The following is a 24,687-nucleotide window of genomic DNA, read 5'->3' as shown; positions in this document are numbered from 1 at the left end:
CATACATACATAATATGTGTGTAAAGACAATATTGAACGTTAAATTGCGTTTAAACAGATGCAATGTACAAAATACGTGAGAAACCATGGCCTTTTCAAATACTGCGCAATTAGATTCTAGGTTGGGCAAATCGTTTAGATATTACAGACATAGGCTAATAGGTCTAATCGTATAAATAAAGGCGTTTACAGCTTGACAAAAATAGCTTGAGTGTTACGTTATCCTACGTAGAGATACTATCATGGCTGTCCTTGATAACAAATTATTTCCTTAAATTAACTTAACATAACGTATTTACATCAATATATTCCAGCACTGTTGATTCCACTGCTACTTTTTTCAGTTATTTAACGACGCTGTATCAACTACTAGGTAATTTAGCGTCGTTATCGAGATGGTATTTGGCCAGATGTGAAAAATGGATACACAATTCCTACAGTATTATTATTTTCAGTACAGTTAGAGCGCGTAATTTATCATACATGGGCAATTGCGAATAGAATGTCATTTTTTCTTCAGAGCATGAAGCAGTTTCTGGAACGCTGCCTTACAGGGGGCCTTGGATTACACGATTATCTTTTTCTTCCCTCAGGCGTTCACGTATGAAAGTGGCCTGAGAATAATTATGCTCTGCCACAACGATCAAGAAATTCCCATCGAGAAAAGAAGTCAAAGCTTTCGTTTCGAACAGAATCGTAATGATTAAGAAAGAATTGACAGGAATAATTATTGTGCTGAATTTCAACCAATCACAGTCATCTATCACTGAATATTGTCGATTTTCTATTGTCATTTTTGTCTTGTCGTTGACGATTCGCAATTGTTTCCACAAACCAATGTTTCCACAAACCAATGACAAACATAACCTATTATTATTAGGTCTATTATTATTATTATTATTATTATTATTATTATTATTATTATTAACTGGAAATAACAGATCAATATCAGTTTACTCACCGAGTACAGCCAAAGAATTTACGTATACGGAATGACACTTCCATAATTACACATTTAATTCAATTTCCACTTTTTAACAATAAATTCTATTGTTTATAATAAAAATTAATGTTTACTTTATTTCTTTGTTTCTTCTTCATTAATGTGTAATTAATAGCAAACAGCTCTGGTCTTTTTTTTTTTCCGTTGTTGGTAACTCTATAGCATCTATTAGATGCTTTATGGTTGTGCTAACAGATGGAGTTACTTGTCAACAATGTGACGCTGAAACGTGTGTGAAAAACAGATCATTCAGAAGCAGGAGTTGCTCAAGGCTCTGTTCTGAGTCCAATTCTCTACGCCACATATGTTCATGACATTCCCAAGCACACGAACTGCCGACACGCCTTATATGCAGATGACACAGTCTTTTATACAAAACATTACATCAAATGTGCTTTACAACAGATGCAAGAAGCCTTGGACTTACTCACCAATGGTCTACAAGATGGCGACTGAAAATTAACGGTGAAAAAAGTACAGCAATAGTTTTTACAAGGAGATTTCCACGATTATTACAACCGCTCTCTGTTCAGAATCAACACATCCCCTTCAAAACAACGGGCAGATATCTTGGTCTAGTACTGGACAGTCGTTCGACATACAGACAACATATACAGTTAGTACGAGACAGAGCTCTGCAAAGATTCCTAGCATTATATCCAATACTTAAAAGCTTCATTCCCCTCAAAACCAAACTATTGCTGTACACATCACTTATACGATCGTACATGTTCTACGAGTCAGAAATTTGGGCTCAAACCCATCCCCGCCACATCAAGAAACTCGATGCCATCCAAAGAGCTGTGTGCAGAACCATCACAGGTGCTGATTTTTACATTACTAACGGACAACTCTACAGTGACCTGGAAATCATTTTATTCAGTGACTATGTGCAGCACTTACGTAAAAATTATCTTCAGAAACTACAAACACACCCTAATACACTTATTAAACCATAATTACACATAGCATTCAGTGAACAATCAAGTAAACGTTTCTGCAAAAATCATTGACTCTGAAGGTTTACCTACATATCCAACTTACCAGTCTCCGTTTCTGATGGAGAAGATGGTCACACTTCATTTACGTACTCATGTTATAAGCAATATTCTGGTTAAGGCAAGGGTCCACGTGACCTGGAACTTGTAATGACATGTCTCTTTATTGACACCATCAAATAAATAAATAAACGTGTGTTCAGGTTACTGCCCAGCGACAGTCCTGATGTATTTTTATATTTGTGATGATTGGTTAATTAATATTAACCCGGCACACTCACATTCATACAAATTTCCAGACTCTAGACACAAGAAAAATTCACCGAGAGCCGAGCCCTGGAATGGAACCCGGGACCTCCTAATCTGGAAGCCAGCATGCTGACCAACAGACCACGGAGGCAGTCTAAATAAATATTTTCATTCTTTCTTTACGATACAATACAAATAAATATCTTTTCCAAAAATATGTTATCAATACCTTAATTTTATTTACTTTTTTATTATTTTGTTTGCTGAATAATTTTATGAAATATCAAGAATGGTTTTCATTTCCTTCGGATAAATTCACTCGCTCTTATCGGCAAATGAAAACCCTTCCTGATATTACCTATGAAAAAAAAAGTCATCTTCTACCGAGTCTACAACGGGATGGGAAGAGGAAAGGAAGTATTGTTGTATGAAGGAATAAAACACAGAGTGTAAAAGAGTCGATGAAATGTATTATAAAACAATAAATAGGTACGTTTTTATATAAATACAAAAATGCTACAAAAATGGCACTTTGTATAGCCTGTAACACACACTTAGTATAAACATGTCTGCCGACATGATATGTACAACAATCGAATGGAACACGCAGTGGAAACTTGAGCATGTGCAGAATGTTGAAGTTAAAACTTGATTTCCGAAGGCCATAATTATCTGACCTCCATACCGTTTAATCTTTGTTTTTACGTCGCCTAGCAACCACAAGAGACGGTCCAAAAGATCTGAACAACATCTACAAGCATGATTTTCTTGTATAATTAATAATTCTTTTAGAAAGAAATGATCTAAGATGAGAGAAATGGAATTTACAAAAATACCAAATTTCCTAAACTTCTAGTTTCTGTATTTTCTATAAATAAGATTATATAAGAGTATTGCAGAGTAGTGGCAAAAAAAAAAAAAAAAAAAAAAGAACCGGACCGACGGAATAATCAAAGTCCCCGAAATGAGCCACTACGCATGCCACGCCCGCATTCACAAGATGGCGATTAATCTATTGAAACTATTGTAGTTTCGACTGCTGACGTAGCCCATTTCGAAAGCCATTAGAAAATAAGCTGGTCAAATTCATGTTCTGGGAATAATAAGTTAATTAAATAGTAAAATATCGCTGCAATCGAAAAGCATTGGGAATAAATTTTAATGAAGGACAAAAAAGTTTCCTTCCCAGGCAGGATTCGAACCACGAAAGTCTTAATTACCAGTCTATCGTGCTCTGGAGTGAACAAGGCTCTGAAATCAGCTACAAGGGTCGGTCCGGTTTTTTTTTTTTTTGCCACTGCTGTACATATACTCAATTTTCTACGTCTCTAAAAACACATCTTCTACAAAACTTAGGTAAATTAATATTATTTGATGACAGCTAATATAATATTGTTCTTGAATATTTCGTTTGGTCAGTCTCTTGCGTCAGATATCAAATCTGATCAATTTACAGTATGCTCAAAAAATTATTGCTGGTATGAAAAGTCGGAAGTTCTGTTTGTTTTATTGCATGTTTTTCTTGATCCTATTGAATGTGTTTCATAATTTATTCCTTTTCCACCACTCTCTTGTGTTTCAGTCACGATTTATCAATTATTCACTCCAAATACAATCGAGCCTCAGGGCAACACGAATTTTCAAGTTCTGGTACATAACTTGCCATTATTAAAATCCGCTTCTATTTCTATTCTTAACCGCTTTTTAGCTTCTCCCATCTAACAGAGGAATCCGGATTTCCATAATTAATATTTCCTTTGCCAGTTTAAAACGTCAATACATGAGATGCTACAAAACTTTTGTGTGACAAAGATTTTCATACCCAGGCTCCGTCTGCTATTCAAGCAAATGTCGTCATGAGGCTCGACTGTAGGAAGTTTCGCATTCCTGAAACACAAGGTGGGATGCAGCCTTGAAGCGAATGCCTCATTCTACGTACTGGCTCCTGTATTACTGCCTTACCTAATCTAAAAAGGAAGAGTCTAGTTCAAGAAACGACACTTACATAAATTCTACTTACGTTTGCACTTAAGTTTTCCGGGTTCGTATCAGTATATTTGTTCAGAATTTAAAGAAGTTCAAATTTACATAAAATAAGGCATTTTGATCACCCCTAATTAAGACTCCAGCTGCTTCAAGACCGCTTTTTTTATAAACAGACTAGACACATTCATTTGGTACATATTTTAAGTTTCAAACACACATATACAGTCTTTTCCATTCATATATAACCGGTCAGTCGCGGAGGCCTTCGGGGTTTGAACTAATTTTCTACGCTACGTGACAATTTGCACCGAATTCATGGGATTGCGCTCGCTTCCAAGAACGTATGACTCGTCACTGCCTACTCGATCCACACAATCGCTGACCTGTTCACTCCAAACGCGACCTTCAGTTTTTTGCTCCATTGTTGAAGTGCAAACACATTAAAAAAAAAAAGACTCGCTTTGAATTAAAATAAATACATATGAACAACTAAAGTCTGTATAGGCTTTCCTCATAAAATAGTAGACTTTATCAATTTTCGTACGAACATTAATAAAAATTTTGAAGTGGGTATTAAAACTAACCTCCTCAAGTATTAGGTCTTTCTACAGTTTCCCTATAGAGATATTTTTTTTATTTGATTACGCCATCTTTATTTGAAACTTTCAACTTTTTTTTTTCACTCTTTGGCATGAAATGATATGAAATGTTTTGTATATCTTATATTTGTTCTTTCCAGTTTATTGATGGTATTTTTATCTTTTAATTAATGTTTTGTCATTTTCTCTTCTAATATCTTTTTATCACTTTCTATTGCGATTTATTATTAATTTTCAACTGCCACATATGCCACAATTTATTTCTCCCGAGAAATATACATTAAAACTATACATAAATTCCTTTATAATTTCAACAATGCGTTGTATTATAAATAAAAAAAAAGACAAACGCATTTATATGAGAATGCTTCCACACGATAATATTTTTCTTGCTCAGAATCGTACGAAAATATTTAACAATTTAAAAATATCGTAATAAAAACAAATAATACCTGGAGCAATGTGTCTGTCAACAAAGACACTTCCGACACACAAAATTTAAACTACACAATAACTAGGCCTGCTTAAAAATACATAAATGCACGCATTCCGAAGCCATCCGATTCGTGACGTAAAACAATATTACAGATGGCCATGTTGACTTTCGTTTTTCATCTGTCTTGTGAAATAGTTGAAAACTACATAGGCAGCCAGCAGAATATTTAAGAAATGTTTCCTTAAATTTAATCAAAGTGTTAACTGCATAGGAGACCTTGGTGTTATCTACTAAAAAAATTGCGACAAATTAATTTTGAATCTTTCAACCAATGTTTTAATTTTTATTTATTGAGTATAATTACAAATTTCTTTGCAATTTATGCCTATATCAAATAGAAGAGAAGGGAAAACCGTTATTATTATTATTATTATTATTATTATTATTATTATTATTATTATTATTATTATTACTATATCAAATAGTATTTTTATTGGAATGAATTATGCTGCAGTTTTCACTGTTTTCGTGTCCTATGATAATAGTTTACGAGTGTCTGCAGTCAAAAATAGTCTCGGAGGCCACAAATGGCCCGCGGGCCAGCGTTTCCTTACCAGCAATGTAAGTAATCTGTAGCAACTGGCAATACGTAAGAATTCTTTTATGTGCTGGTTAACTGAAGTGGCAAGGAGGAAGACAACTGAATAAACATTTCTGTGTTGTTACACTACTGACTCACTTCCATGAACGCATCACAAAGCAAACATACAAATATTAACATTAGGAAATTTTCAGCTATGATTTCATGTTATAATCTATTCATTTCCGCCGTTTCGTCCTTTATTTTGGTCTGTTCCTTTAATATTAAGTCTAATTTAAGAGAAGGCGGTATAAAATTCGTCCAGGGGACTCTGTACGAGAGGTAGGAGCATGTTCTAGAGCGTAAAATAAAAGAACGTGTTCATATATCCTCTTATCAGAGTGGAATTTTTTTCCTCGCAGTTTTACTTAAAAACGAAAGTACAGGGACCCCTTCTACTAATGAAGTTCAACCGTCCTCCACACAGAACCAAGACCGCATATACAGTTATAGTAGCCTTACGGTCATAGTGAATAGTACGTTCCAAAAATATGTTCGCGTCTTCCAGTGACGAAAGAGCTTTCAATATTGCATCACTTCCATTTGCCTACGTCGCATCCCGGTTTCCCCCACCTGCTTCTATTCGCCTCCCTGTAAAAGCTAGTGGCTGGGCTGTCTTAGCTCTTTTCTGAGAACATTAATTTGTTATGAATTGGACGTCTACGTAATATTATACCCATACAATTGTTTAAAATAGCTTAAATAAAAGGGGCTCGTTAAGTAAATAACTGGCACGTGATTTCCTCCCTTTCTACGAAGCTGCGACGTAACCACTTGGACGGACAGTAGATAGCATGTCTGAGTAATTTTATCTTTTCGGATCGGGCAGAAGTGAAGATTGAATTTACAGTACGTAAGGTACTCTTTTATAGAGTAGGTACAGAATTATTACAACATGAGTTACTAGTACGAAGGACGAAACTGGTAATTGGGATTAGGTACAATAGTCTATAGTGCGATAATATGCACATTAAAACTGAAGCCTGTATCGAAATGAACGGCCACCATTTTCAAAAATGTGTTTAAATATCCGTATTATGATTATTTTTCAATTTAACTTCATTCTCTATATTGTACAGCTAATGTGTTGTAGACAGTATAATATACACTGCATAATGAATACGTCCGCATGGATAGCTCAGTTCGTGAGTAAAAACACTCTTTGTTAAGACTGTACTGTATCTTGATTAAACAAAAACCTAATGAAAATTATCAAACTCAAAATCGCGATATTTCCTAGTTTACGTAAATGGATGAACTACTTTTCTTCCCTCCTATACCTAGTAAAGTGATTTGTTTGTATATTACGCCAGTATCATCGAACTCCAGTCGTGGAAGGAGGTAGCAAACGGTGTTTCCGGTTCTTAATCGTTGATCCAAAGATATAGCCAGGTTAATATTAGAAATGTTAGTAAAAATAAAATGATGTCCCTGTATAACCAACCTTTGAAACGCCGTATTTTCTACGTTCAATCGACAACGCAAAAATTAAACCTAGCATATCTCCTCTATAGATTCTGAGGCCTACTAACTTGCAAATCGCAATAGAAAATGATAAAAACACTGTCAATTCACTTATACTTCAAAGATACAACGCTTTAGAGCGCTAAAAATAAGCGTAATATTGGATTAGATGCCAAGGAATCTTATTACGCACACAGAGGTCTAACAAAGCCATGGGAGATGCTAATCTTTGCAAATTAAAATGCAGAACGCATAAACAGCTGATATGCGAGTCAAATGTTTTCCTACACGCGGATTAAACCCACGTCGGATAACAAAAGAATACGCAGAGCCGTGACCATGGCGACGTTAAATTCATAACGAGGAAAAGCAATTTCAAGGCATAGCTGTGACTCCGGAGCTCGCCGTCAGGGGTCTACGTGTTCGTAATTCTGGATCCTAACTTCTATTTAGGCCTAGAATTCTGAATTCGTCTCATATGTAAGCAGTTTGGACTCATAAAAGGAATTAATGTTTTAGAACACAAATCTGTGGATAAGAAAAAACGAAGACATTCGTCAATAAGTAAAGATTTTTAGGTTGACTGAGGAAACAAAAGAATACAGAAACAAATGAAAAGAACGTGTAAGGATATACTGACGATCAAAACTGAAAATTGGTTAAGAATAAAATTACATGTCACCTGCCGGAAGGAAAAATGTTGAAAGACTAAGGAAAAGATGGCTTGGATAAAGTTAATGTCAACATTTCAACAGATGAAAACAAGATGGCATTCTGATCAAGTTTTATTTAAAAAAAATGCTACGGCGCAAAGACGTTGTAGAAAAACAAATATTTTTAAAATAAAATCAATAAATAGTCTATTTAACATTCATACAAATTTCATTGTTCATCGAAATTTGATTATTTCATTCTAAACACCTGCTAAAAAGAAAAAAATAAATGAAAAAATAAATAAAAACGAAATATTTTCAGTGATACAAATTTTCGTGATTAGTTCGTACCTATTCGCTGATGTTTCCATGCCGACAAAGTAACAAATGAATGCGAAAGTTACATTTTGTAAACAGGATCGTCATTTGTTCTTGGACAATTCGTCAGTTCTGTGAATACAAACAGAGTAAAAACATCTACAAATATTATATTCCCAAATTTTGTGTCAATTCAGGTTGCGGAGGCTGTACATTTACAGTATTGGTGTTCCTAGGCATTCGCTTCGACCCCAGGCAGTGGCCACCTGCATTGCCGATCTCTTCACAGCTTTTACAGAGACCAGCAACACAACAACTGACTGTCTCGTTTCTTAGCAACACAAAACTGAACATCGCTACGTGTAGAATACCTTCTACAGCGATTGCTCTTATATTGGACGGATATGGGTGACTGTGGTAACATTTTCACTGCAAAACTGGCCTACACTGGCCACGAAAATACTGAAATTATATATATTAACAACTGCGACATCCACCAGTTCTTGATATCTTGCTCCTATCAGGCGCCGTCTTCTACGTCACACGTGTTCATAGCATTTAGGTATCATTTTTGTTAAATTCTAGACACTCCCGTTTCTAGCTCCGAATACACTTCTACCTTAACAGGCTCGCCCTAATATTTCCTACAAACGCTTCCAATTTTCTCCTTCAGAAGCCTTCAATGCTGTTCAAATTTTTTTAAACTTAAAGAGACATCTGTACGCATGTGAAGGAACTTCATGGATAACGTATGTTTGTCTGAAGCTTTCCAGAGTCAATTAAGGTACGCTACTTTGTGCCTCGAACAGTATTCAACGTTCTTCAGTCAAGATCATACATAAACACAACAATATGGTGCTTTTTCTTAGATCGTCTCCGAATGCACTGCAACCTATGGACTTGTACTGTTCGCCTGAACTTCACACGCATACACAACATTAAGACAGTTTTCTTTTTGAAGTTCCTGCCTTTCAGAGGTCTCTGCATGCTCACACCACGACGGCCGCCCGAAGTCCTTCCATTCGAGGACAAAGTCTGTTACTCCATGTCTCGAGCGACATCTGGAGTAAAGTCAACGCACTAACAACCGCACAAGTGCCGTGTATCGTGCATCCTATCACAGCAATGAGAAAAAATCAGTCATCACGAAGTAATCTGGCATGTCTGAAGATAGCTGCCCAGATTCTTTGGATAACTGTTATTATCTTTGGTTTCGTCTTCGCAGGCAAGGTCACCTGCCGTCACCGGGGGGCGTCGCTACGTGGGGGCGCTTCTGGGGGCCACCATATGGCTGTGGATGGGTACGACGTAAACCTCGCATTTGTCCTTGCCCTCCGCCAGGGTGCCGTAGAACAGGGTGTCGTAGGACGGGGGTGCGAAGAGGTCGTAGGGTGGCGGTGGTGTCTCGTCGACCCACTGCGTCACTTCCGGTGGAGGATCTGACGATCTTGCCGCAGCGGCGCTGGGTGACGTTCTCTTAGAGCAGCAACATTCCGAGCAGCTGACGACCAAGAAGAAGATCACCAGACCGCCGAATGATGCCATGTACCAGATCAGCGACCAGGGGTCCACCTCTCGCTTCCCTGCAAGGAAAACATCAACAGATTAATATATTATAGTGAAGATAAATACTCATTACCTCTACAGCAGGGGTGAAATACTGACGAATGGAAATCTTTCCCTTCGCGCTACACTAAAAATTGATTCACATCACACGTAGCACTTCTTTTCCGTTTACCTTCCATTCCACACCCTTAAGTAAGTCTCTAAAGTTTTACATTTTCTTTTTTATATAGGGGAAACTTCCCGCCTTGAATAACGGTGCTGCAAATTGTAAACCTTTCACAAAATTTTAAATATCTCAGAAACAATTTCGTTTATATAAGGCCATTCCATTTTCGGCCAATGAAGTGTAATGAAATTTTGAATTCCAACCAATAACACTCATACATCGCGATAATTTCTGCAGCTCTATTTATCACCATCAATTTATCGCATGGTCTCCAACTGTTTCCACGTAAATCGATGAGCATGAATCCATTGTTGTAAATAAAGTGCGAAATCCCACTTCCACATCTACATCTTCATCTTCTAATTCCATGTCCATTGTATCCAAAGAAAATGACACTTCTTTATAACAATTGTTCATTTAATTAATGTATTAATCAGGCTATTTGTAATTATCAGGGAACGGATTTATATGGACTAAAAATATATGAAATATGTAAATATATATGTAGTTATTTTTACCAAAATATGGAATTAAATATGGATTTTTACCAAAATATGGAATTAAATATGGACTTAAAATTATAAAAAAATGACTATGTACGTTAAATATTGGTACATTTTAATCAAACTAAACAAAAAATATAATGGACGTACCTTATCTTCCAATGTAGTTTCAACAAAACACAATTTTTATTGTCTGTTACCATAACAATAGGTTACAAACATTTCTTTCAAGTGCTGAAAAGTGAATCTTCTTCTATTGTCTCTGAGGATAGATTTATACTGACTAAAAGAGCGTTCGACGTCACAAGAAGTAACTGGTACATAATTCAATTTCACAATGTCTGCTGGGGATAAGTCCAAGTTAATCTTCACTGTTGATTCACCACTCATCACAGCAACAACCTTTTGTAGTTCTTCATATCCAGGGTTTTTTGAAAGTACAGTGTCCACCTTAGCTCTTACTGCATCTGCAACTTTACCTCTACCACGATTCAGTTGTTCCACAGTACTATTTATAATTTCAAAACTTTCAGATAGTGAAAGGTGCCTATTTTGGAGACTTTTGAGCGTTTTTATGATGCATGAAAATGTATGCTGAATGTGAGCTAAGTCATTCTTCACACTTATGTCACAGGTAACTGTTTTCGCAGTATCAATTGAGACTGCATCTTCAGAGTCCAATGCAAGGAGAACATTGTTAATAGAGTCTATATGTTCGGCATAATATTCAACTGCTTCTAGCCATGTACCCCATCTAGTTAAAATTGGCTTTGGTGGCAATGGAATTTCAGGGTACATTTCTTTCAACACGTTAACTCTACTGGGAGCTTTGAGAAATACTTTTTTCACTGATGAAATCAACAAATCTACTTTAGGGAAATTGTCTCTGACCACTTCTGCCACACGATGAAATGCATGCGCCACACAAGTAAAATGAGTCAATTTAGGATATACAACAGATAATGCTTGTCCAGCTTTGACCATATAAGGGGCAGCATCGCTAATAAAGAATAACACATTATCGTACATAATACCCTTTGGCCACAGGATACCCATAGCTTCGTTGAACAGTTTAACTATAGTTTTGTTATTGCACTTTTCTAGAACATCACAATGTAAAAGAATTCGTTCAGAATATTGTTCACTTAACAAACCGATAACTACATTACCAACAAGTCTACCTTCTTTGTCGGGAGTCTCATCAATGGAAACCCAAATTGAACTATCTTTAATTTCATCTCTTATCTTCTGTATTGTCTCATCGTAGATGGATGGAGCATACGTCTTCCTAAGTGTTGACTCATCCGGGATTGTATGTTGAGTATATTTTTCAAGGAATTCCCTGAAGACCTTATTCTTTAGTTTGTAGAGAGGAATATCAGCAGAGATGAGAGAACGGCACAGGTCGATGTTAAACTCAGATCTTACATTCGATGTTGTTGGTTGTGTTAAAAACAATTGTCTCTGCTTGGAATTTAGTTGTTTGTTGGCCTGATGTTTACTAGTTGTAATGTGTTGTTGCACCAGGAACTTTTGTGTAGATGATACTGCACACTGACACAAATTACAAAATAATATTTTATTGTCAGTTGATAAACCATCTTCTTTAAATTCTGAAATGTAACTTGTTAGTTTTGATTTTAAATTGACTGAATGACGTACTTTTGGCATATTTACCGTCTTTATAGTATGATTTACAAAACTGAACCTATGTGTACTCTGACTGGCATTTAACTGTTGAGCTGCACAACTGAAGTCTGTTAAAAATTTTAAATTAAATTAATACAGTTTTGTAACTTACTTTCCCATTGTTGATAGGACTGTTAATTTTCAAATAACTCTGATGTTAAAGGGATTACTGAACATGTGTTTAAATCTCTATTGTTGAAATGTATTTTTAAAAGTTAATGGAATTTTGTTTTGTTTTATTGTTAAACCTAATATAATATGGACTGTTTTATATGAAATATGGAAAATATATGGAAATTAACGAAAATATGTACTAAACTCTAAAATATGGAAAAATATGGAAAATAAAAGTAGGATTTTTCAACCCTACACATTGTGAAACATAAAGATAATGCAAAATATAAATTATATTAGCTTTATAAGTAAATATGTATTTACATATAAATCCTTTCCCTGGTAATTATACTATAAAATGTTTAAATTAAATTATGATTTCAGCAGATAATGAAAACGTATTTCTGTTATAGCAACAAGAGAAAAGCGTAGTGCATGTAATTAACATTTTTAAACCTGTATTTCGCTATTGCAAGAAATGTTCAGTGGTATTTGTATCTTCAGCTCTAATCAACAGTAACAACAATCGAGGTTGCCAGGCAACGATATAAAATAAAAGATGTGAAATAAATGAATGAGTTGTATAAAGAATTGAATGCTCTTTCATATTATTTAAGTATAAAAATCGACGTGTTTTTTTTTATTTAATTCAATTTAAGTGATTAGTTATTTAGACTGATCGACTATTGATCAGATTTTTTGTATTCGGCAGATAATGGAGAAAAAATGGGAGTATAAGGGTACAGTACATCAGTTATTCATAGATTTCAAAAAGATAATATGATTCGGTTAAGAGAGAAGTTTTATATAATATTCTTATTGAATTTGGTATTCACAAGAAACTAGTTCGATTAATTAAAATGTGTCACAGTGAAACTTACAGCAGAGTCCGTATAGGTCAGTTTCTATCTGATCCTTTTCCAATTCACTGCGGGCTAAAGCAGGGAGATGCACTATCACCTTTACTTTTTAACTTAGCTCTAGAATATGCCATTAGGAAAGTTCAGGATAACAGGCAGGGTTTGGAATTGAACGGGCTACATCAGCTTCTTGTCTATGCAGATGACGTGAATATGTTAGGAGAAAATACACAAACGGTTAGGGAAAACACGGAAATTTTACTTGAAGCAAGTAAAGCGATCGGTTTGGAAGTAAATCCCGAAAAGACAAAGTATATGATTATGTCTCGTGACGGGAATATTGTACGAAATGGAAATATAAATATTGGAGATTTATCCTTCGAAGAGGTGGAAAAATTCAAATATCTTGGAGCAACAGTAACAAATGTAAATGACACTCGGGAGGAAATTAAACACAGAATAAATATGGGAAATGCGTGTTATTATTCGGTTGAGAAGCTCTTATCATCCAGTCTGCTGTCCAAAAATCTGAAAGTTAGAATTTATAAAACAGTTATATTACCGGTTCTTCTATATGGCTGTGAAACTTGGACTCTCACTCCGAGAGAGGAACATAGGTTAAGGGTGTTTGAGAATAAGGTGCTTAGGAAAATATTTGGGGCTAAGCGGGATGAAGTTACAGGAGAATGGAGAAAGTTACACAACACAGAACTGCACGCATTGTATTCTTCACCTGACATAATTAGGAACTTGAAATCCAGACGTCTGAGATGGGCAGGGCATGTAGCACGTATGGGCGAATCCAGAAATGCATATAGAGTGTTAGTTGGGAGACCGGAGGGAAAAAGACCTTTAGGGAGGCCGAGACGTAGATGGGAGGATAATATTAAAATGGATTTGAGGGAGGTGGGGTATGATGATAGAGACTGGCTTAATCTTGCACAGGATAGGGACCGATGGCGGGCTTATGTGAGGGCGGCAATGAACCTTCGGGTTCCTTAAAAGCCATTTGTAAGTAAGTAAGTAAGTTATTTAGACTGGGAAGTTTTGAAATGAAAGCCCTGTATATTCTTTTAACAAGTAATCCTTCTACAAACATGAAATATTTTCGCACTCAATCACTAACGGTTAAGATTGGCGGAACTGTCACCAAGCTCGTAGCAGAAATTGACAATCTCTTTGTGTGCCCTCGGGGTACAGCATTTTGTTTTTAACGTAAGGTTCTCTCTAATGAAGGTCAACAGGTTTCAATGTTACATAAGTCTGACACAACACTCTGACTCTGTTAACTTTATCGATGAAGTCAACTGAACTTCTACGAATGGCTGACAATATATTATCTTATTCCTTCTTCGATGTTCTTGAAAGAAAGATATACTTAGAAAACACATATGTACGAGGAATTGTACATCAGGAAGGTTAGATTTACGTATTTCCGGTAGCAATCTCTTAAAATATAGTAACATGACGTGATACAATAACATAATACTACCTTAGTAATTCTCTTATGAGCCTCAGAACGAAGGAATTGATGTATAACTGTTTTATATTAAGGGTTAGGTACAGCTTACAGCAGTAAAATTTTTGGAAATATTCAACATTTTTTCCTTCATTACTGTATCTTGAAAGATTCGTAACAAGCTGTTTTTACGGTGATAACAGAGAGGGTTTGGAATTGAACGGGTTCCATCAGCTGTTTGTCTATGCGGATGACGTGAATATGTTAGGAGAAAAATCCACAAACGATTAGGGAAAACACGGCAATTTTACTGGAAGCAAATAAAGAGATAGGTTTGGAAGTAAATCCCGAAAAGACTAAGTATATGATTATGTCTCGTGACGAGAATATTGTACGAAATGGAAATATAAAAATTGGAAATTTATCTTTTGAAGAGGTGGAGAAGTTCAAATATCTTGGAGCAACAGTAACAAATATAAATGACACTCGGGAGGAAATTAAACACAGAATAAATATGGGACATGCCTGTTATTATTCGGTTGAGAAGCTTTTATCATCCAGTCTGCTGTCAAAAAATCTGAACGTTAGAATTTATAAAACAGTTATATTACCGGTTGTTCTTTATGGTTGTGAAACTTGGACTCTCACTTTGAGAGAGGAACAGAGATTAAGGGTGTTTGAGAATAAGGTGCTTAGGAAAATATTTGGGGCTAAGAGGGATGAAGTTACAGGAGAATGGAGAAAGTTAACACAACACAGAACTGCACGCATTGTATTCTTCACCTGACATGATTAGGAACATTAAATCCAGACGTAGGGCATGTAGCACGTATGGGCGAATCCAGAAATGCATATAGAGTGTTAGTTGGGAGACCGGAGGGAAAAAGTCCTTTAGGGAGGCCGAGACGTAGATGGGAGGATAATATTAAAATGGATTTGAGGGAGGTGGGGTATGATGATAGAGACTGGATTAATCTTGCACAGGATAGGGACCGCTGGCGGCCTTATGTGAGGGCGGCAATGAACCTTCGGGTTCCTTAAAAGCCATTTGCAAGTAAGTAAGGCCTAAATACACGATATAGTAATAATAATATTGCACATCGATGGCTAAAAAGTGGTACCTCGTATCTGTAGGTTCCGAAATTATTTTCTCAAAATAGACAAACTTCTTTCCATCCTCAAACAATTTTAATTCTTGCTGGAAGCTCACACAATCTGACAGACACAAAAACATGGAGGCGAAAATAGCTTTGAACCACTTGAGATTTCCTTTTGGCGTATGATAAGATACGAAAGACAAACTTATTTTTAACCTGATATAGTAACAAGAAACTAATTTGGAACAATCCCCCACTTGACGGACACAAAGCGCTGATTGTGTAAAAAAGATTTATCATATTCAAGTGCACAAGAAATAGTTCACTTGACCTTTATTCTAGTCAGATATTGTAGCATGCGTTGATAATGTGTTAGTCACTAGACCTGGCTAAACCGATCACGGCGTTATCACAATGCATCTACTACTCCAGCTTTCTTGCTTTGGTAGACTTTGTGCTAGCATTGTTTTGAATATTGTGCAGTGACGTCAGCAATATGTCGCTCAGGGGCAGACTATAATTATTATATTTTATGTGGAAATGAAGTACCTAGTGAAAACAGCTACAGGGTGTGCGGAAAAAAATGACAGATTTATATGAAATGCCTTAAGTTAAATATCTTTATTCTTGTATGTAATTTTTAGGTTACGTGAGAACGAATGTAAAAATTAAATAATAAATACTACCACAAGCAGGATTAGTACACCCTGTCCAATAATTAGATAATGGAGCAAGAGGAACCGTGTGGACAACCTCGACACACGAAATTCATCTTATACTTGTTTCCATACAAAAAAAAAAAACAGAAAATTAGCAATTGTTATGAAAGGTTTACTTTAACGTCACTCGTGGTGCCATGGAAACAGAAATGTGAGTGTTTTCGGCGCGGTCCGTCTCGCTGCATTCTCTATTATTAATGTTTATTGATATTTTCCACGCAGAAGTCATAGAAAATTGGGTGTATGAGTTATGTATATGCAGTCAAACTTTGTTAATTCAAAGTTGAAAGGTATCCAAGATTTAGATTGAGACAAGTTTCAATTGTTTCCTGATTTCTAAGCCAGAGGCATTTTGACTGAAATGTACCAAAGTTTTTTTCGGAGAAACGTTCCAAATCAACCCAACTAAATTCTAAATTTATTAAGAACCCTCCTATGGGAATCGTACCTACCATGAACTTCTTAAAAAAAAAAAAAAAGAAAAAGCAATGCAATACACTACAATAATGTAACTGTTTATTCAAGATTTTGAACAACATTATGAAAACATTTTTAAAAGGCAAAACCTTGATACTTTGTTTTTGTTAGCATATTTTAATCTCTGATACATACGAAATGCATGTTTACTGAACAACTGGAAAAATGTTTCACTCATTTTGTTGTCCTACATAGCACCTTAATTCCTGGATGTGGTCCATGACCTGGGCGATTGTAGGCAATGGTTTCTAGGAATGTTATAGCCCTTCATCTGAAAACAGAGCTACAGTCTTTTCGCGGTATATTTCGGGCTGAGTTTAGTAATTCTGAAACTGAATTTCGTTGAATTTCTTTTCGAATTATCCACCAACAAAAAATCGAATTACAGACGATTTTCTTTAACATTGCGTTGTATAGGAATGTCAAGGTACAGTATATGATTATGTCTCGTAACGAAAATATTGTACGAAATGGAAATATAAAAATTGGAAATTTATCCTTCGAAGAGGTGGAAAAATTCAAATATCTTGGAGCAACAGTAACAAATATAAATGATACTCGGGAGGAAATTAAACGCAGAATAAATATGTGAAATGCCTGTTATTATTCGGTTGAGAAGCTTTTGTCATCTAGTCTGTTGTAAAAAAATCTGAAAGTTAGAATTTATAAAACGGTTATATTACCGGTTGTTCTTTATGGCTGTGAAACTTGGACTCTCACTTTGAGAAAGGAACACAGGTTAAGGGTATTTGAGAATAAGATTCTTAGGAAAATATTTGGGGCTAAGAGGGCTGAAGTTACAGGAGAATGGAGAAAGTTACACAACACAGAACTGCACGCATTGTATTCTTCACCTGACATAATTAGGAACATTAAATCCAGACGTTTGAGATAGGCAAGGCATGTAGCACATATGGGCGAATCCAGAAATGCATATAGAGTGTTAGTTGGGAGGGCGGTGAGAATATAGACCTTTGGGGAGGCCGAGACGTAGATGGGAAGATAATATTAAAATGGATTTGAGGGAGGTGGGATATGATGATAGAGACTGGATTAATCTTGCTCGGGATAGGGACCAATGGCGGGCTTATGTGAGGGCGGCAATGAACTTCTGGGTTCCTTAAAAGCCAGTAAGTAAGTACGTAAGTAAGTAAGTATAGAAATGTGAAGGGACAGCGCGAAAAGTTCGAATTATTCACCATTTCGAATTTAAAACATTCGAATTTGACAAGTTCGACTGTAGCCTACATGATTATCAAATAAAATAGACTACAGTACAGTACAGTGCTAAAGAAAGTACATACTGTATTTTATTACCTTAGTTCTAACACAGACGTTCATTGGAATTTTTTTAAGTCCTCTATCAGTTTTTAATCAGTTATGTAACGACACTATCAAATTCGCTGCAATCTAGACTGGATAGAATCCGTGATCAAGGGTTGATATGAAAGTATATCTACAGTATTTCGTAATACTTCTCACGTATTGCATAATATCACATCTTGCCATTACATTCTGTATTCCAGTGTGGCTTTCGTTACGGCTTCCTTGTATCTTAGAGACGGAGTATTACTATGTAGGCTTCTACACATCCATCTACATGTGGAGACGTAACCTATGACCTCTGGTGTAATCAGATGTAATCAGATATTCATGAGACCTTCGCAGTTATTAATATAAGGCCCGAAGGGCAGACAGATGTTTATAGCCCCTAGGAATTATTTTTTTACTGTAATGTCATTTCTTTATTCAATTTCAGACTTCATTTTGCGTGGAAATGCTCCATATTCTTGCCTGTAGCAAACAATTTAACTGTTTCTGTTGCAATTTATTGAGAAAATGAATTCCTATAATACAAAGAAACGTTTATGCTGTTCGTGATTGTTATTGTGAGCATGGTTGGGATTTGAAATAAAAGTTTGATATTTCTTTTCATTTCTGTCTTCATACTCCCCGCATTTAAATTTAACAAGGCGCAGCCTTCTCGTTAACTACTTCATAATCGCTTCCTCATTCCAGGAGGCCTAGTCTGCAGACAACAATGCAATTGATAGTCGAAACGATTCACACATCAATATGACGCCAATGAGATGTTTGGAATTGTAATCAATAATATGTCATTACCAGGCATCGGATTCTAGGGCAAATGCCTATTTTGTTTCTTTAGGAGAAAAGTAAAAATAATTATTAATATTTGTGTTTCATGGAAATTGAAAGGTATTCAAAGAGTTTTATAGTGCCCTAAAATGCCCTAAAACGGTTATTAGAGCCTAATTTGTTAATATTCGCCTAAAAATGCCTAACTCACTGTAAAGTTTCGCATTTTACTCTTACTTTTTATAATTTATACATGCATTCACTGCGAAATTTAAGACATTTAAAAAGTGGAAAGTTTGCTTCACACCGGCCATGAAACCATTGATAAAGGAAACAAAATGTTTTGAATCTCACGACACTCGCAATAGATTTCACCGAATTTAACATGTTTGGAGGCATAAATGCCGACAAAGAACCAACCTTAGTTTTGAAGCAGGCAACAATCACAACATGTGATATACTATACTATAAAAATAACTGTTTTCGGTCTGAAACCGATTAGCTGTACTGCCCTTCAGAGTGTCATAAAATCACAATTTCTGGTGGTGTACTGTGCAGATAATTATAATAAAGTCTGAGCATGGAACTGAATTTCAATAACTTAAAATGAGTAATCTTGATATCAATAATCATTATTTCATTAGTTTCAATATATTAAATTTGTGCAGCTCTGTTTATAAATATAATATAGTATTCTTTTTTAATGTTTAAACATACTTTTTGTGCGTATTTTAGTGTATAACTAAAAATTTCAGTGAAAGAAATAAGTATGATACCTTGATGTGCCTAAAATGCCTATTTTCATTAAAATAGAGCCTAATTTTACAAATTTTGAGCTTATTTTAGGCGCCTAAAACTGCAATTTTTAGTGCTTAAAATCCGATGTCTAGTCATTACAGAGAGCTGCATTCAATATCATCCCAAATGTATACGGATAATACACTTTTAAAGTCTAATATTTCGTTAATATTTTTACACGTTCCATGTAAATCTTTTCCAAGTCCCCCTGGTACCGTAATCACAGATCTACAGCAACTGTTTTAACACGGCCCCCTTGTATGAAGGTACAATTCATTGAAATAAAGAAGCATCAAAATTCATTATTCATTTTTTTATTAATACGTCATCGTTATTGTTGGAATTGCCTATATAAAGAGACGACATCCCGGATGGCTGGGCGGTTTCTTTCAGGAAATGCTGTGATGCACATAACCTCTTAAAATATAAAAACAAATGAGGATGGATCCGCTAACAATAAGCATAGGATTAATGTTGTAGGCTACTAGAAACGCAACCTGGACAATGAATGAACAAAATACGTATATTTATGAAGTTCTTCAACTAACGAATGCATTGCGTGTGGCATCGACACAAGTCCCATAAGGGGCAATGCTGCAATTTTTGTTACAATTTTTCTTGAGTAGTATGCAGAAAAGCGACCCACGTTAAATGTCATAGTTATTTCTCTGACTTAAGATTCCCCCCTCCCCCGATTACAAAACCATGGCCTCCTGTTGTAGATAAAAGTAGCTTCTTTCAGCTTTAATATCTTTCAAATATAACTTTCCAATGTATAATTATATTTCGTTCCTTTAAGATCCTAGAGGAAAAAACAGTAACATTTCTCGGTTTTTATTCACGCATAATAATAATAATAATAATAATATTATTATTATTATTATTATTATTATTATTATTATTATTATTATTATTATTATTATCTATACTAATAATAAATCTGTAGCCAAAATTGTTCTGGTAATTTTCGATTTTCCAAAAATAATTGGTGTTAACATGTATAATTAACCATCCTGAAACGGAAAATCGCTTTTTTTTTTTTTTTTTTTAATTTTTGTTTGTATGTCTGTCTGGATGTTTGTTACCTTTTCACGCGATAATGGCTGAAAGGATTTCGATGAAAATTGGAATATAAATTAAGTTCGTTGTAACTTAGATTTTAGGCTATATGGCATTCAAAATACTTTATTTAAAAGGGGGGTTATAAGGGGGCCTGAATTAAATAAATTGAAATATCCCGCTTATTATTGATTTTTGTGAACAATGTTACATAACAAAAGTTTCCTTAAAAATGATTTCCGATAAGTTTTATTCTATGCAAAATTTTAATGGGACTGATATTTAAGGATATACAAGACTTTTAAAATAACAATATAATACATTTTCACCGCCGCCTCAGATTATAGCGTTGTTGTTCCTGCAGTAACTCCTATGAGCAAAATATAAAAATTCTGAGTAGGGAGAATAAACATTTATTCATTCCATGACAATGGTACATAGGAGATCGTGAATTCTTACATTTTCGAAAGAAAGAAATATAATTACATATCACTATATGCTGTATCACTATTTAAGTTATTTGAAGGGTTCAGAACCATTGTGGGCCAAGCGCCATTTACTGAAGACGTAGAAAACAAGGGTTAAAATTAAGTTATTATCATAATTCAATGGAACCATATAGCAAGTAATATAAAGTATAGCAGGCCTATACATTAAAACTAAATGATATGTCAATCTTCATTAAACTAGGATTGCATGTAATAACAATTAAGAAACATGTTAAAGGAATTGTCATTGCACCAAATGAATGTCTCTGGACCAAAATGGCCGCATTTTAATTATTTAAATACAATTTAAATTAAGTAACATATTAAACGATTTGTCTTTGTATCAATCGATAATGTATTAAATTGGAAAAATCATATTAAAGAAATTACCCCCAAACTAAATTCAGCTTGTTTTGCTATTAGATCTATGCAAAAGATAGTAAATATCAATACCTTAAAAACAATATACTTTGCATACTTCCACTCGGTAATGAGTTTTGGAATAATATTCTGGGGAAATTCCACAGATAGTAACAGTATATTCCTATTACAAAAAAGAGTAATTAGAATAATAGTAAGTGCCAAATCTAGGGAATCGTGTAGGGCTATTTTCAAAATACTACAAATAATGTCCATGGCTTGTCAGTATATCTTTTCATTAATAATCTTCCTCGTATGTAATCGTGAAAACTTTGTAACTAATTCAACAGTTCATAGCATAAATATACGTAAAAAAATGACTTTCATACTCCATTAGCAAGTCTATCGTGCTATCAAAAAGCATGCGTTATATGGCAATAAAAATTTTTAATAGCCTCCCTGTCGATATAAAAAATGAAACTCACAACATAAAATTGTTTAGGGCCAAATTAAAGTACCTAATTTCTCACGCCTTCTATTCTGTAGGTGAATTCATGACATTCAATAACACTTCATGAAATTGATACTAAAACTTTGTGTTGTACTAGTAGACTATATTGTAAATCTCTTCTGTATATATTTGATCTAGACTGTGACTATAAATTAAGACTTTATAATAGTATTAAGTTTTTTGACTTGTTCCATATTCTAGCTGTAAGCATGTATGAATACCATGGAATGTTAATAAACACAATACAATACAATACAACCACGAATGTTCCCTGGATCAAACGTCCTTTTTTTGAATTATGTAATTATTTTATATTTATTTCTAACAGGTGCAGCGGAGCGCACAGGTACGACTAGTTATTATTATTATTATTATTATTATTATTATTATTATTATTATTAGTATTATTATTATTATTATTATTACGTTAAATTTTATTCTAAGTGCTATATTTCACAATTACGAAAAAAATATGGCTACTACTGCCATTTACGGTAAAATTACGTGTACAATAAAAGATTTTTTATAAATAATTGTCTTCTGGACATTACTCAGCAATATTCCTTGCAAAATTTATTACGTTAAATAAACGCTTTATTAACCCCTCTTGATTTAAAGTGCCTTATCAGCTCTTCAATGTGACAGACGATGACCAATACTAAACAAACTCTAGATATGACGAATCAGATATAGATAAAATGGCGGCTCGAATGATAACGTGAAATTCGAAGGGGGCCTTGCTCCAGTCGAAGGATCAACAATCGAACTTCGCTCAGATCACGTTGAGATCAGGATTCTAGAAACTAACATCTTTTGCTACGGACGTACACAACTACAGAACAAAGACGGACTCAAAACATAGAACAAACAACGCACCATCTTTGAATTTCTCGGAGAGCAGTTCGTCGGCCATCTCGTTTACAGACTTAGCTGCCATCTGGCGAGCTATGTCGTACCACATGGTATCCCATCTGTTTACCTTAAGGTCAGCTTCGATCCTGAAAATTTTCGTAATAAAATAATGTGAGAAATTGTATAAGCGGTTTTATTGAATCCGTTAGTAGGGTTTTTGGTCATCGTCAAGCAGGGGTGGTCCATCCCTTCGCATGACATAAAACCACATAGCCAAGAGGTGGGTCATCAGATCTTGTCAATACAAGGTTCTGATATCGAAGCCCGGTATTAATGATGTCACATCTTGTTGTTTGTTTTTTATTGTTCTCGATAATATAATCTTCAAGGATTAGAATATTCCACTTTTATAAAAGCTTAAGAAATACAGGGACATCATTTTATTTTTACTTCAATTTTTGTTGTACCTGAGTTTTTGAACGTACTTCACTCCCACTCCTTCTACTAATGAAGTTCAATCGTCCTCCACAAAGATCCAAGACCGCATATACAGTCATAGTAGCCTTACGGTCATAAACAGTACGTTCCAGAAATATGTTCGCGTTTTCCAGTGACGAAAGAGCTTTCAATATTGCATCATTTTCCATTTGCCTACGTCGCATCCCGGTTTCCCCCACCTGGTTCTATTCTCCTCTCTGTAAAGGCTAGTGGCTGGGCTGTCTTAGCTTTTTACTGAGAACATTAATTTCTGTTAGGAATTGGACGTCTACGTAATTTTATACAACTGTTTAAAATAACTTAAATAAAAGGGCCTCGTTAAGTAATTAACTGTCACGTCATTTCCTCCCTTTCTACGACCCTGCGACGTAACCACTTGGACGGACAGTAGATAGCATGTCTGAGTAATTTTATCTTTTCGGATCGGGTAGAAGTGAAGATTGAATTTACAGTACGTAAGGTACTCTTTTATAGAGTAGGTACAGAATTATTGAGTTACTGATACGAAGTACGAACCTGGTAATTGGAATTACGTACAATAGTCTATAGTGCGATAATATGCACATTAGAACTAAAACCTGTATCGAAATGAACGGTCACCATTTTCAAAATTGTGTTTAAATATCCATATTATGATTAACTTCATTCTCTATAGTGTACGCTAATGTGCTGTAGACAGTATAATATACACTGCATAATGAATACGTCCGGATGGAAAGCTCAGTTCGTGAGTAAAAACACTTATTGTTAATACTGTACTGTATTTTGATTAAACAAAAACCTAATGAAAATTATCAAACTCAAAATCGCGATATTTCCTAGTTTACGTAAATGGATGAACTACTTTTCTTCCCTCCTATACCTAGCAGAGTGATTTGTTTGTATTTTACGCCAGTATCATCGAACTCCAGTCGTGGAAGAGGGTAGCAAACGGTGTTTCCGGGTCTCAATCATTGAACCAAAGGTATAGCCAGGTTAATATAAAAAAAATGTTAGTAAAAATAAAATTATATCCCTGTACAAGACAA

At 35.0% G+C, this 24,687-nt stretch overlaps 1 protein-coding gene across 1 annotated transcript in view; it reads right to left on the bottom strand.

Annotated features, from left to right (window-relative positions):
• Positions 1–3,750: 3,750 nt before the first annotated feature.
• Positions 3,751–24,687, bottom strand: part of LOC138702820 (uncharacterized) — a 92,023-nt gene continuing 71,086 nt past the window's right edge. Inside the window, exon 3 of the mRNA XM_069830171.1 lies at positions 3,751–9,929. Within this exon, the coding sequence (XP_069686272.1) occupies positions 9,604–9,929 (326 nt within the window). The 3' untranslated portion in view covers positions 3,751–9,603. The remainder of the gene's footprint in view (positions 9,930–24,687) is intronic.

Source organism: Periplaneta americana, chromosome 1, assembly GCF_040183065.1.
Source record: "Periplaneta americana isolate PAMFEO1 chromosome 1, P.americana_PAMFEO1_priV1, whole genome shotgun sequence".
NCBI lineage: Eukaryota > Metazoa > Arthropoda > Insecta > Blattodea > Blattidae > Periplaneta > Periplaneta americana.
Note: the sequence above shows the minus strand (reverse complement) of the source record. Positions and strands in the feature narration are given on the sequence as shown.